This window comes from Apodemus sylvaticus, chromosome 6 (genome assembly GCF_947179515.1).
Source record: "Apodemus sylvaticus chromosome 6, mApoSyl1.1, whole genome shotgun sequence".
Lineage (NCBI taxonomy): Eukaryota > Metazoa > Chordata > Mammalia > Rodentia > Muridae > Apodemus > Apodemus sylvaticus.
The window spans coordinates 93,760,486-93,776,390 of NC_067477.1; the positions used below are offsets into that span (position 1 = coordinate 93,760,486).

General features: G+C 42.0%; 1 protein-coding gene across 1 annotated transcript in view; it reads left to right on the forward strand.

The window, feature by feature from the left end:
• Sntg2 (syntrophin gamma 2) overlaps window positions 1–15,905 on the forward strand; it is a 215,740-nt gene that overhangs the window by 178,443 nt on the left and 21,392 nt on the right. The window contains exon 15 of the mRNA XM_052184744.1: window positions 15,712–15,804. Coding sequence (XP_052040704.1) covers window positions 15,712–15,804 — 93 coding nt within the window. The remainder of the gene's footprint in view (window positions 1–15,711; window positions 15,805–15,905) is intronic.

The window sequence follows — 15,905 nt, forward strand, 5'->3', positions numbered from 1 at the left end:
GAGCCCATTGCACCTTAGGGAAGAATGCTTGCTCTAAGTGGATATTTAGTTCTCAGAGTCAAGCCCTGACCATACTAGCACCTTTGCCTATCCAGCGGGCTTTACCTTCATGAGCAAGTGTGTAGACAAAATGAAGTGACATCATGTGGCAGGTGTGCAATACTTCATTGCCCTGTATGGCCATGATGCTCTACTTCCAGCACAAGAGGGCTCAGCATTGCGACTTTGCTGTCATTTCTAATGTTATTTCTTCAGGAGAAAGATTTCAAACACCTAAGTTCAGTCTTACTTCCACACTTCATGTCCTATAGCTTCCTGGACCATCCTGTTTCTAGATTGTTGCTGCAGTTAAAAATTTATTGTTACCTTGAGTATAGTCCCTTTGGCAGATATAAAGGAGACAGACCAAGCAGGACACTTAAGTAATGATTACATCACAAGGACTCTGTGCTAATTGATAGATCATTTCATGGATTAATAAATTGACAGGTTAGTAGGTTTATGAGTTATATAGATTTGGGTCTGCTGGGAAAAAAAAACAAACTGTCTCAATGTCTTGTATGCTATTATGGGACTCTGTGGCATCCATATCAATGAGATAACCTTCATCTCTGGATAAGCAGATCTCCCAACCATGATCTTAAAGAACCTTTCTGGACTATGGATGTGTCTCTGTCTGGAAAGGGCCTGCATTGAAGCATGAGGACCCAAGTTAGATATGCAGGACCCACATTAAAACAAATATACATGAGGTGATTTACTTGTGATCCCAGCCCTGGGGAGACAAAGACAAGAAGATCCTTGGGTCTCCATAACAGCAAGCCTAGTCTGCTTGGAAAGTTCCAGGCCAGTGAGAACCTATCTCCAAAGAAGGTTGATAGAACCTGAGGAGTGTTAGCTGAAGTCGTCCTGTGATCTCCCTACACACATGCACATGAATCTGAACACATATGCACATATAAACAGAAAATGAAAATAAATCCACAAACTTTTCTTTGTTAGTTACCCAATCTGTAGCATTTAGCTAAGACAATGGAAAATGCACTTCAGCAATTACCTAAGTATAATGACTGATTGCAACAGGTGCATGCATGGGAGTTATGTACACCCAGCTTACCCACAGACATGTCCTAGGTAGCCATGGTCCTCCATACCACAGTCCAGGCGTGATAAGGAACCCTGGGATCCTCATTTACAAGGATATAGGTGTGGGTCTATTAAAAAACAATAACAACAACAAAGTTTTGCATTCAAATATAAAATCCAATTTTTAATTAAAACAACTATAGCACTATATACTTCTATATGTGTCTTGCAATCCTTTTGGATGAAAGGGTCTCCAATTAATTCTTCATTCATCATCATTGAGCTTGCTTGTTCTTTCAGTTGGAAATGGTGTTTGAGAGTGTCACATGCTATAAAATGAGAAACTGACCAGTGTTCTTAGAATTCTCAGCTTCAAGCTAGCTCAGTGCCTCTGAATTTGGTTATTATTTTTCTTCACAATCATAAGCAATGTGGTGGCTTCTATGACAGTTTCCCCCATAGGCTTGGGTGGTTGATTCCCAATTGGCAGTGTTCTTTGTATAGGTATAGGGAGTATGGAAAGTATATCACCAGGAGCAGAGTTTGAGGTGTCAATTCTGCCCATCATTTCTAGTTCCCTCTTTTCTACTTTTTGCTTGAAGTTCAAGATAGGAGCTCTGAGCTCTCTTTTCCAGCCACCATGCCTGCCCCATATATTCCGGCCATCATGGATTCTATCCTCCTGGAGCCATAAACTCAAATAAACTTTCCTACTCTAAGTTGCCTTGACTATACTGTTATCGTAACAACAGACAAGTAGCTAATATACCAAGAGGATCCACCTGTTTGTGTCTTAATACCCTTTCTCTTCATGGTATACACCCTCTGAAACACCTCTTGTCCTTCACACCACGGTAACACATTCTACTTAGCACTATTCTTTGCTTCAAGAGTATTGGCCTCTTCATGTTTTAATGCCACTGACAGAGCCAGAATGAAGTTCTGAATTATCCACACACAAAATGTTCTTTGTTGAGGCCATTTGAGTTCTCCCTTATACACCGCACCATCCTGTGCCACAGACAAGAACATATACCATCTGTGTTAAGTTCAAAGCATCCTCAGGAGGCATAGAATGCATGCATGGAGACAGGAGCAGTTATAGAGGTCATCTTCTAAGCCAACAAGCAGCATTCACTATGGGACCCATGTTCTCAGGAAGGAAGGCAGGACAGTTTCTGAATGTCCTCTCAAGCTGCTAGGATCCTGACTAGCCAAGGAAGGACACATTTATACCTCTGCCTTTGCCACTGTTTGATCCTAAAGTCCTTTTGGCTACTGTCTTGGATCAGGCTCTGTCTGATGAGATTTGCCTAGGCCCATCAGCATCAATGAACAATGTCTAGGAACCATTTTTCTCTGCTATATATTTCTTGTGTCCACTCCACACTGACTTTCAGTGGTCCATGTCACACATCTGAGAACAAGGATTCCTGAAAAAGAGTCAAACATCCTTCCATGGAGCTCTCTTTCAGGATCAAAGCCAAACCTACAGACCTACAGACCTACAGACCTAGTGTGTTCTCTAAGGATACTTCTACCATGATGCCACTGGGTATTCTAATCTGTCCTGTGCTCTATAAGGCTAGACTCACCACACTTTGAGTACAACAGTCTTTCCACTTGTCTAGTCTCCTGTTGGCTTCCTGACAACTTTACAATGCTCAGGAACATCATGTGATACTTCCCTACTCCAGGTACCAACAGTTGCTGTGTATTCAGTGTGTTGAGGTCAGTCTAGGGTGGTGTCATTGTATGGTGGCTCATTGATTAAATCCAGAATACATCATGACCTGAGGTGATGAAGACTCTTACCTAGTATTGTTCTTGGGACATTAGCTTCTCTAAATAGTATGCAAAAGCTCCTAGAGCCTAGATTGGGTTAGAGGTGGCAAGGTATTTCTCTAAAGCACATTATAGCGTAATTTAATTGGATTACTTGTGGTACTGTTTTTATTTCGGCAACTTACAATATTTCAGGGTTTAAACCAATCCATCAATTAACATTTCCTTTTCCAGAAGAGTCTGCCAAATTAGCTTTTATTAATTGCCTTCATCTTGAAGCTTCTGGTCTCCAGGTTTTAACAATCCCATTCTGGTGGATGGTATAGGGTTGGATGACCATTGACCTGGTAATGTGTCTAACAGTAGAGTCCAGATGGATTTCCAGGATATAAGTTCAGGGTAACAAGCATCCTGTTTTCTTTGTCACTAGAACCCCAAATCTTCAAGGAATGCTCTCATAGATCAAGTATTCCCAATATTTACAAAGTCACCCAAAAACGGGTTGCATTTTCTTTTGTAATACACTCCAAACCACTATATTTTACAGTTTACTTATTGATCTTTATAAAATATGTCATGTATTCTCTGAATAAACCAAAGGAAAATTGGTGTGCTTTTAAATTTTTTACTTAAAATGATAGTTTTACAGAACAGGTAGGATATTATCTCTGACAACTCTAGCTTGTGTCAAGTCAGTAACAAATGAACAAACCAGAATAGCAAAGTTCAAAGAAAATGTGTCAACAATGGCCTTTATTATTGCTATTGTTTATTTCTTATTCCCTTCCTCATAAGTCTGTTCACCAGGGTTCTCTTCCTCTTCAGAGCTGGGGGCTTCAAAGATAAATGGACCTTGAGGAAAGCACAAATGCCATGCCTTCCACTGAAAATCCTCACCGCCCCACACCCAAATTATTAGGATCCAAAACATGGGTCATGGAAACAATATGGAAAGCCACACTTGAGACAAGAGAACATTGAAGCCACCCCCATGAGCCTGTAGGCTCAGGCAGTAGGACAGGAGCAAGTGGCTCTGGACTGAGCAATCAGTGAGAGATAGAAAATTGAAGCAATATTGTTGATTGGGGAGCTAAATGAGAACACTATAAATAGCACCATCGTCACAGACATCACTTGGAATGCTCAAGAGCATGCCCAAGGACACAATAAGCAAGGCCATATATACTCCTAGTACCTACTATTGTTTTGAGTCTCAGTGGCTGGGCTGAAATGTCTATGAAGTGAAGAAAGGTCTTCATGACATTTCCTCTGGGCTGGGGTTTGGTGAAAGAGAAGTGCAGTAGGTGTTGTTTTCTTTATTGGGATTTTGCAGTTACTTCAGTGAAAAAAAGAATTGGTCTTAAGATTTTCCTTTTAATAGCACTCTATTGCTTACCCTGTCTCCAGGCACCATGGCCTTGGAAATATGGCCTTGTAGAAGGACACCAGGCTTGGACCCTGGCTTCACTACACAAGAGCTGGAAAACTGTGACCAACTTTTAATGATGTCTTTGCCTTGGTTTCCTTATCTATAAAATGGAACCAAGAGAATTAATCCCTGAGGTTTGTTTCACTGTTGGGAAATGGTTGGTACCTACAAAGTTTAAGACAATTCCTGGAGTGTGTAGATGGGTGATGTTTAAGGTCATAGCAAGGTGAGGAGTCCTCCTGCCTCTGTGTTTACACACACATTGGAATGAAATGCTGCTTTTAAAAGGAAGTATCTCACTCTGGTTCTTCTTAGAAGTGGGAACAAAATTTCCACAGAAGGAGATGCAGAGACAAAGTGTGGAGTAGAAACTGAGAGAAAAACCATCCACAGACTACCACACCTAGTGATTCATCCCATATACAGTTACAAAACCCAGACCCTATTTTTGATGCCCATAAGTTCTTGCTGACTGGAGCTGAATATAACTCTTCTGGGAGGCTCTGCTAGTGCATGACAAATACAGAGGGGGCACTCTCAGCTAGCCACTGAACTGAGCACGGGGTCCCCAATAGAGGAGCTAGAGAAAGGACCCAAAGAGCTGACGGGGTTTACAATGCCATAGGAGGAACAACAATATGAGCCACCCAGTACTCCCAGAGCTTCCAGGGACAAAAAATCAACCATATAGTATACATGGTGTTATCCATGACTCCAGATGCATAGGCAGCAGAGGATGGCCTTGTTGGACATCCAAGGGAGGAACGGCCCCTGGTCCTGAAAAGGCTTGATGCAGCAGTGTAGGGAAATACCAGGACAGGAAGCAGGAAGGAGATGATTGGGGAACAGGGAGAGGGGAGATGGCTTATGGGACTTTGGGGCAGGGGAAACCAGGAAAGGGGAAATCATTTGAAATGTAAATAAAGAATATATAGAATAAAAAAAGAAAAAGAAAAAAATGGAGTATCTCAAAACAAGGCACAGTTCCCCTCCAAGAAGACGACAACTAAACAAAACAAAACAAAAACACTGGTTTACACAATTGGAATAACTTAGAGCACAACCTGATTGCAACAGTTTTTATAATCTTATGAAAATGTCTTTAGAGTTTTTATGGGTCTGAGTAGTATTAGCATTTCAACATTACATCTCCTGATTTAGAAACACAAGATGACTTTCTAAGTTTTAAGTACATGACTTTTTAAATTCTTTAATTGCATAATTTACCTTGAATACTTTATTCATTGGTTAGCATTTTGTTACTTTGGTTTGCTATTCTAATTCTCATATTTTATTTTTTGTGATGTAATTAAAAAGGAGATCATTTCCTTAATACCTTTTTAAGGCTATTCACGATTGGCATGCAGAAGCATAATTGGCTTTCATTGCTTGTTTTCTATGCATGAGTCCTGATCAATTTTGTTGATTTTTTAAGACTTTCTGCATAAAATTTCATGCCATTTGTGAACACAGATGAGTTTATGTTTTTCTCCATTTCCAGTTGTACACCTTTTGTTTCCTTCAGAGACACAGAACCTCCAATGCTTTCACCACTGGTTTTAGCTGTGGGAGTTCACGTGCAGTTCTTAGATGTGACTGTTTCATTATGTTTGTATCAGTGCTCTCTTTGAATCATAAAATGGTGTTGGATTTTGTGCCAATACCTTTCTTAGATGAATTGAAATGATAAAGTTTCCTCTCTCCTTTTTAAATATACCGCAGGGCATTGATTGCATTTCTGATTGTTGCACTGTTTTGTTTTTCTTTTCTTTTAACACAGATAAATGCCATTTTGTCACAGTATGTAATGGTCATGATGCATTGTTGAAAACTGGCTATCCTTGTTTGCAGTAAACTTGTGTGTCAGTATCCATTAGAAACAGTGATCTTCTCTCTTCTCCTGGAGAGGCTTTGGCTTTGGCACAAAAATCATGCAGATCTCAGAGGATAGGTCTGGACACACCAAATTTTAAGTTTTTAAGAGACTTCCATTCTTTTTTAGATATTTGGTAGCATTTACCAGTGGTTTGTTGGTTTCCTTTGGATTGGGCTATCAGCTGTGGCTCAGCACCCTTACATAAATGTTTCCTCATAATATTCAGTCTTAAACGACTGTGTATCTTGTGGGAACACATTTATTTCATCTAATTTATCAAATTTATTTGTGTGAAATTGTGACTATTTTCTTGTAGTATTTTTATTTCTGCAAAATCAGTAACTATATGTCCTGTTTGATTACTGACGTTGGCTAATTGAGTCTTCTTTATATTTCATCAATACAGCTAAACTTTAGGGCTTTCTTTTTAAAAAAAAAATCTTTTTTCACTGTTACATTTTGAGTCTGTAAATATTTTATGCTGTTTTTCTATTTTCTCCTTTATTTACATTTCTTTTCATCATGCATATCTTTTTCCTTTTTCTAGATTTCTATTCCACTTCTTGTCTTCTTTTTCTAGTTCATCACGGCATCATGTTAGGTTGCTGTCTGCGTTCTTTATTTAATGGCCACATCTAACACTGTAAACCTCCCGTTTAGCACTGTGTTCATTTTTATTTAGGATTACAACATACTTTCCAGAAGAGCACTTTACAACCTAGAAGGGATATGGCCACTTGGGATTGCAGCTCTGATCTCTAGTGGTAGGTAGCGGGATTAGGAGGCTGCCTAGGACAAGGACAGTGAGCAGCTCCCTTTGCTTTGGCAAGCTGTGCACCTTAAAATGCAATTAAGATACCCACTCGCTAGGTAGCTGGGAGGGTATGATCTGCAGAACTTAGCATAGCTCTTCTGCTATAACTTGAAAGTGAGTAGAGAGAGCCCCGATTTGAAGGCTGCCCTGGTCTGCACTGCCCTGCAGCCGCTGCTTTCCAGTCTCTTCCCCGCCCTGGTGTCTCCAAACAGCCCCAGGCTTCCTGCTCCTCTCAATGGAAAGAATTGCTTTCCTCTGTTCCTTTGTTATGTATCAGCCTCCATTTAAACATTCTTCCATGTTCTCTATGATATTTCAAAAGCTAATATCCGTGCCTTTGTTTATTTAATGGTACCAGAGTGTGAATATTTTTTAATATGTGAAAATGAACCCAAATGTGCTATTTAAAACTACATTTTAGCACAGTCTGATTTAGTTCACAACCCACCCTCGTACAAAGAGCTATTTTAATCTTAATTATCTTGATTTTTTTCCTGCTACTACCACACATGTAATTTTCTGGAGTGGCATTTGGAGATGAAAGCACAGGTAGGTATTCAGAACCTTTCTGATTGTGCCCTTTCCCAGGGACTGGGAGTCTTGATCAGTAACAGGCACACTGTGCAGGAAGAATCAAGCAGCAGAAGCCTGCAGCTCTGCGCAGTGAGCATCGCAAGGTCTGCAGCTCTGCTGGAACTCAGATTGAGCCTTGATTTCCCTATGATGCGCTGTCTGTGGAGAACCACCCATACACAGCCTTAATAAGTAACCCGTACTTAGGATGGGCTGTCCATGGATGTGGGCCAGCTCCAAACCCAATCTCTGCATTTTGTAAGGACAGGTTCTGTCCTATCACGCTGAGGGTGACAGGGTCTCTGTACACCATTCACTATTGCTAATAATAAGGTATATGTTTGAGATATGGAAGGGGAAATGGATTCATTCACTTCTCAGGAACAGGTGGAAGAGGTTGGGGTGGTCTCTGAAGGTAACTCAGACATAGGCGTGCAGAGCCCACTGGCTCCACACCCCAGCCTGCACCCAGCTGTAGTGTGCTTTCCAGGGCTCCTGTGGAGACTCGCAGTAGACAGAAGAACTGTGGCCACGGGGAAGGAGTTGGGGGAAGCCTAGCCATGTGCTCACTCTCTCTTCTAGAAAGAACTGTATATAGAAGAATCCAAGGGATTGTCACAGAAAACCTACACTGGAATTTCAATAGCAGTAGATTGTTTTTAACTGTTTTTATTAAATCATTACACCATGCTGTGACCAAAAAATAAAAATAAAATTTTTGGAAATACTCTTCTGAAGCTATTACCTCTAGAGAGTAGCATAAGGCCCCTTTTCTGTTTCCACTAAGTAGGATAAAACCCTTGATATTACACATAATACACAGGGTAGCCCTGAGAGCAGGAAAATGGGAAACCATTGGTAATTTCTGTGAAACACCACAGAACACCTGGCAGAGCCATGGAAGGAAAATGTTCTTTTCCTCTTGGTTTCAGGGACTTCAGTTTATGATCACTGGCAGGATGTCATGCGGGGTGGGGTTGACTGTAGACAAAGGTGTTCCTGCTTGTGGCAGCCACAAAGCAGAGAGGGACAGGAAATGACAGCGACAAAATCTCCTCCAAAGAATCACCTCTAGTGATCAGCTAGGTCCCACCTCCTGAAGTTTCTCTACCCTCCCAAAATGGGGCCACCAGCTAGGGGTGAACTAGTCAACGCATCCATCTTTTCTAGCAAAAAGCTATGACAGAAACTGGCTAGCCAGAGGCCTTGGAAGAGAAAAAAAATTTTTTTTCTTCTGCCTCACTTTCTCACACTTGGAACTGAAGAAGCCATGACCAGGAAACCCAAGAACTGTGAACAGGCAGACTCAGAAAAGCCCTATGCTAAAGGTGCAGCCTAGTAAAAAGAAATCATTTGTATAGCAACAACTCAGTGTAGAGAAGCTAGAACAGTCTTACTGGTCTAAGAATTTGGTGACCAGAAACCTTCAGGGTACAGGAGAACGTGCCGTGCAGGATCTAAGAATCAATTTTTATAGGACTTGAAAATAAAGCCAAGAAGGGCCTGGTTTTACCAGGCCCAGAAATTGTTTTATTGTTGTTGTTGTTGTTGTTGTTGTTGTTGTTGTTGTTGTTTTAATAAATTGCAAAGTGAGAGATAAGCCAGGTTGTTTTGCAACCCCTGGTTCCCAGCGGATGATGGGTATTTCCTGCCTTCTAAAATTCCATGGTTCATGGTGTTTTGAAGCCCTGGCCCTGTTTTATGGTTCTGGCTTTGAGGTAGGGAATTTTCTTGAGCCAGGATTTCCCCCTTTGCCAGCTATGGGGAACCCAAATGTCCTTCCCAGGTTGGATTAGAGCATATAAGTAAATGGCCAGAATCTTTGTCTTCATCGAGGGTGAACAAGGAATCCAGAGCATGCGTAGAAGGCAAGAGGGGGTTGGGTGTCTAGCACACCTGACATCCTCTCCCCTGCTGAGACAATATTGAGGAATTGGTTCAAACAGAACATTTGCCTAAGATCAGACATCTCATAAGACAAAAGTCCCCAGACTGCAAATGAAAACCACCTGTCTTGCCAAGATCTAGGAACATCTCAGAGACTTGCTAGACAGTCCTCAGGTGCCAACATTGAAATTCAGAAATGTTAAACTTATTTTGGGAAGATTTGAGGGCAGCTGTGGATTTAAAAATATATGCTTCAAAAAGCAAGTATGAATATATTCTAACAAATAAAAATATCATAAGCACAAAGAGATCTAACATAACAGAGGAGAGAAAGAAGAAAATAGAAAATGTAAATGTGTGAATTATTGTGACTGAATTAAAAGCTCAACCAATGAGGTAAGATAAGGGCAGAGGGAGGGGTTGGGGCCAAATCCAAGCTGACAAAACCATCTATATGTGTAACAGAGAGAGCACAGATTGGAGCGAAGGCAAACTCAGGACACAGACTGAGGCGCAATGCCTGTGACCAGAGACCTGAGAGGAGAAGGCAGGAAAGACAAAATCCTCAAAGAAACTATAGTTTAAACTTTCAAAGATAGAAGCCTGTGCATTTAAGAGGTGAGCAGACTCGAAACAGAAGCACCCCGAGAAGCCTACACCAACAAGGCCTGCCATGATTAAACCTCAGAAAACCAGATAAAAAATGAAACTATCTTGAAGTCAGCCAGAGAGAATAGAAGATTGCAGAGTAAAATAATTGAGATTACATGAACTTTCTCATAAAAAAAAGAATGATGGCAGACAGAAGGTTCCCAGTAGTTAAGTGCCAGGACAAAGGCATTGGCTTACAGATCAGATTATTGAAAGTACCTTTCAAAGATTAAAAATGTCTTTCCAGCCATTTCCTGATTAAGGGAGAATGAAGATGAATTGTCCCTGGCAGACATTCCTAAAAGGACTAGAGAGAGAATTTCTCTAAACAGAAAAAAAAAAAAAGAAAAGAAAAGAAAAGAAAAGAAAAGAAAAGAAAACCAAGAGTGGGAACCCAGAGTGTTGGGGAAGAGGAAGAGAAGGGCAGGTACAAGCTTTTGCTTGTAGTTGAAGCAAAAGCTGTACCAACTGTCCAGTCTGAGTCCAAATGTACGCAGTGAAAATGCTTAAGCCAAGTGAGAGGGGAGGGGAGGCCATGTGGACGCAGGAGAGGCCTGTGTAAGTCTCTGGGGTGAGGACAGCCATGACAACACTCAAAACCCTTCAGACAAATAAAAACAAAATGCTAACATTTTCCTAACATGGCATTAAGCAGAAAGGAAGCATTAAACAGGAGATAGGAAATGGCAGGCAGAAACCAAGGAATCCCATCAACTAAAAGCTGTGCACAAACAGGTAAGTAAATAAATGACTTACACAGACAGCGGGTACCACCCAAGCATATGATGCCTACAGAGAGGCCGCCTCAAATATCACCGTGTGGCTTGGGTCAAAGGAAAACGAGTAGCAGTCATCAAATCAAGTAGACTTCAAAGCAAAGATTGCTACAGCAGGAGGAATTGTGGGAGGATGAGCAGCCAACTCCCCAGCCAAGGAGACTTGGCAATGCATGTGTGTTCACCAGACACAGAGCTGAGGGAGCTGAAGGACACAAAGCAACAGCAAAGCACAAGTCGCACGTCTGCAGCGTCCCCCTGGACAGTGGAGTGACTGGAGGCTATTTTGAAGGGTTTTGGGACTTACACCAACATCAACCATACCCAGACTATGAAGTAACCACTGAAAACTAACTGATAAGAAATGAAACCACTTAAATGGTGTTCTCCAACCAAATTGGAAACAGTAATCAGTAACTGAAAGATAGCAGGAACATACTCAGATACTTGAAAACATTGTGTCATTAATGTGTCAGGGAAGTATTGAGGCAAATCCTCAAAGCTGTCTGTCTGTAAATATCATTAACTTTGATAAGCATGTAAGAAAATAAGAGAGGAAAGAAAATAAATTGCCAGAACCAGGGAAGAAAAAGAGCATGGCAGACTTCTTGGAGACAGGCCCTGTGGCGCTCTGAATACATAGAGTAGGTGACAAAAATCAAGGGTTCTACCAAGGTGCAGTGTAGTATCTTCTCCAATAAAGGGATATCTGGACCAGATGCTTCCATTGGTTCCATTGGAGAAGGCTACCAAATACTTAGAAAAGAATTGAAAACAGTTACTCACAATCAAGGGAAGGGATGAGAAAGGGAGGGGAGGGAAGGGAATAAGGGAAGAGGAGGGGAGGTGAAGGAAGAAGGGAAGAGGAGGGGAGGGGAGAGAAAAAGGGGAGGGGAGGGAAGAAGAGAAGAGGAGGGGAGGGAAGAGGAGAGGAGGGGAGGGAAGAAGGGAAGAGGAGGGGAGGGAAGGGGAGAGGAGGGGAGGGAAGAAGGGAAGAGGAGGGGAGGGGAGGAAAGAAGGGGAGGGGAGGGGAGAAGGGGGAAGAAGGGAAAGAGAGGGGAGGGAAGAAGGGGAGGGAAGGGAAGAAAGGGAGGGGAGTGGAGGGAAGAAGGAGAGGGGAGGGGAAGGAAGAAGGGAAGAGGAGGGGAGGGGAGGGAAGAAGGGAAGAAGGAAGGGAGGGGAGAGAAGAAGGGGAAAGGAGGGGAGGGGAGGGGAGGGGGAGACAGAGGCATAATATATATATGCATATATAAAAACAAACAATTCATACACATTCATACAAACATACATATACAAATACTACACACATGCGGGGGCGCGCGCACACACACACACACACACACACACACACACACACTAGGGATAGACAAAAAAAAAAAGCCAGCACCAGAAAGGACACTACACATCACATCCTCCACAAATACCATCAAGCTTGGTGGGGGTGGGGAGGGTGGGGGTGGGGGTGGGATGTGATTAGACCTGTTCCTTGCTTTTTGTGTCTGAGCCCAGGACTTTTCCAAGTTGCTTGTGTTGATGTCTCTATCATAATCTTCATTAACATCCTCATTTTGATTGTTATCTTGGACAGAGTCCGACCGACCGTATGGGCTAAGCCAGCCCAGGCTAACAGTATTCCTGCCTCAGCCTCCTGAAAGCCAGCATTGCAGGCAAGCCATACTAAGCCTGACAGACTGTTGGTTCTTTTCACATTGTCCCCTCCTAGGATACTAGCCATTGCATAGGGGCTGACTCTGCACCATCTCTAGGCAACAAGGCTTTCTCCAGAACAAAGTTGAGAAGGCATTTTTGATCGCTAGTATTCTCATTTGGTTTTTTGGTTTTTGTCTTGGTTTTTTTTTTTTTTTAACAAAAACTCCAGGTGATTCTGTGCTTGAGGTTTTTGATGTTTTTCTTAAACACTGGTTCTTCTTTGTTGCCGCCTTTTCCTTTGTTCTGACGATGCTGACCTTCACAGCCATACATTTTGAGCTATTATTAAGGCCTCTCTGACCTTTTCATATAATATGTTCTAAATTGCTCTGCAAACTTGTTCTAAAGTCTGGGTACTGGTAGTGGGAGGCATTTAGTACATCTCTCCTGAGCACAGTAATTTATTCACAGAGCTTTGTTGGGTGTCCTATGCCACAGTCAACCATGAAGCACTGTTTAGTGGGCCTTTGTATGCCATGCTGTATCGAACCACAAGTTGGGCATTTCTTCTCTGCCCAGCCAGTCAGGGCTCTGTGTGCAACTTTTATCCATACTTTAACCAGCAGATCTAAAGCAACTCAGTAAGTCATTCTTATAGCCTGTATATCTTGAACAATTCTAAACATGTGTCATAAAAATACTCCCTTATTGAAAGAGGAACACTCCTCCCCTACTGGTGGGATTGCAACTTGGTACTACCACTCTGGAAATCAGTCTGGCGGTACCTCAGAAAACTGGACATGACACTTCCGGAAGACCCTATTATACCACTCCTGGGCATATACCCAGAGGATTCCTCGGCATACAATAAGGAAATATGCTCCACTATGTTCATAGAAGCCTTATTTATAATAGCCAGAAGCTGGAAAGAACCCAGATGTCCCTCAATGGAGGAATGGATACAGAAAATGTGGCATATTTACACAGTGGAATACTACTCCGCAATTAAAAACAATGAATTCATGAAATTTTTAGGCAGATGGTTGGAACTGGAAAATATCATCCTAAGTGAGGTAACCCAATCACAAAAGAATACACATGGAATGCAGTCACTGATAAGTGGATATTAATTAGCCCAGAAGCTCTGAATACTCAAGACACAATTAACATATCAAATGATTCCCATGAAGAAGGGAGAGGGCCCTGATCCTGGAAAAGCTTAATGCAGCATTGTAGGGGAGTACCAGGACAGAGAAATGGGAGCGGGGTGATTGGGGAATGGGTGGAGGGAAGAGGGTTTATGGGACTTATGGGGAGGGGAGAACTGAGAAAGGGGAAATCATTTGAAATGTAAACAAAGAATATAGAAAAAAAAGAGTTATGTGGTTGACAAAAAACCATGTCAAGAGGCTCAGAACTGTATTATGCAGAAGACTTGCAGGTTTATATTATAAAATTATTTAACATTTAAAAAAATACTTCCTATCAGTAACATTAAAATGTTTAAGCTGCTGATATATTTTTAAACTTTAAGCAGTCCAACAAGGGTACCTTTAAAGTGGCCATGTTTATGACCACTTCTCTAATACCCTTCTCCCACTGGATGGACCTTGAGACCTACTCTTTTCAAAGGACTAAAAAACATGTCAACTTGAGTTTTTTCCAACATATTAAAGAAATGGATTATTATAGAACACAATAGAGATGCTGTGATTTAACACGCATTTGCACACTCACACACATCACAGCAGATCCTGAAGATATGAATGAGCAGAGGCTGTGTGCCTGGCAACCACTGGCTGGCTCTGCTGTGAGATTCCACAGGGCTGAGCCTCTGCACAAACCTTCCATGTTTCTCCCCTATCCTTCCTGAGACCTTGAGGGGCTGGTGAAGTGCGTGAGCTTGTAACATTCTACAAGAGTGTTTTCCTACCCTCCAAGGGCCAGGCTGTATCCACTGGAACTCACAGATCTACTATTCTCATGATGTCAGAGACTTGGGATATACGAATGCCATGGCCCCCTGGAAATGTTTTCTCCCAGTTTATAATCACTACATTTAAATTCTAGACATGTAGTGAGTCCTAAATGATGAGAACATAAATTGTCATGGATTTGCAAAAGGACATCCAGCTCTTCTGCTCTGGGTCATTAGGGAAGGTGAGCTAAGGGAAGAGCTGGGGCTAGTAGAGCTTCCATTTCCTAACAGCAACAAAATGCTCACAGCCTGCATAGTGTGCAGTGGGCCGCCTCTGTGTTTGTGGTTTTGAGGAGCAGGTATGCTTACCTGTCAGCACTGGGAAGTTGATTGAAGACTGAGAAAGACGAAGGGCTCTTAAGTCATTTTGGACAGGGTCCTCTCTTCATGGGTCTGCTCTCTGTACCCCTATGAAAGGTGAAGGAGAGAATGGAGACAAGATGTACTGACAACCTCACCAGGGATCTCTGATATCTTTAAATGGTATTCAACCTGTCTTGTTACTAGGATGAGAATATAATATAGCGGATCTAAGTGGCAGAGTCAGTAACAGTGCAGTGGATGCCCAGGGCACCCTGGGTAGAGGGATAAGAAGCAGTGCAGGTGCAAGGTGGGCTCCTCCTGACTTTCCAGTGCTGAGTACATGTGGCAGAGAGTCAGAAAATCAAATCCTGTCTCATCATCATCCCTAAGCAAGACCTTCATTTCTATCCCATGAAAAGTACCCTGATTTTCCCCACAGAAATGATGGCTTCCGATCTTTTGTAGACTGGGCTAACTTCACTGCAGAGGGATTACTGAAATTGACACAAAACAACTTCTCCAGTTTTAGGACTGTTGTTCTTTTCTATATGCCCTTTATATACCCTAGACTACTGAGAAACACTTAAAGCACACAGATATTCCAGAGAGTGTATTTAAAAGTACCTTGGAGAACACATATCTGTTGAAATGTCTTCATGATTTGGTTTTGTTTAGTTGATGCCTTTACATCCTTTGTCTGTCTAAAAACAAAAAGCAAGGAAGATCTCAGTGCCTAGACTTATCTCTGCAGTTCCCTGCAACCCACCTTTTTAGTCTACATAGTTTGTGTGTTCAGACTTTAAACAGTGTACTTTGGCTAAAGTAGCTAATGTGCCAACCGCCTTCCTATAGTTAACCAGAATTATTGCAGAGCACTCACTCAAAATTAATACTCTTTTCTAGTCAAAAACATATCTGTGCAGCTGGCAAGGAGAAATGCTGTGCTTCACGGTGGATTTCGCTCTGGGATTCACCTGCTTTGACAGTAAAACAAAGGTAAGATGCAGGGAATCCCTGCGGATCAGTACATGTTACCCTGCACTTTCTCAGATATGTCTGAGAGCAGGCAGCTCCCGCCAGCTGTGCTTGAGTCAAAG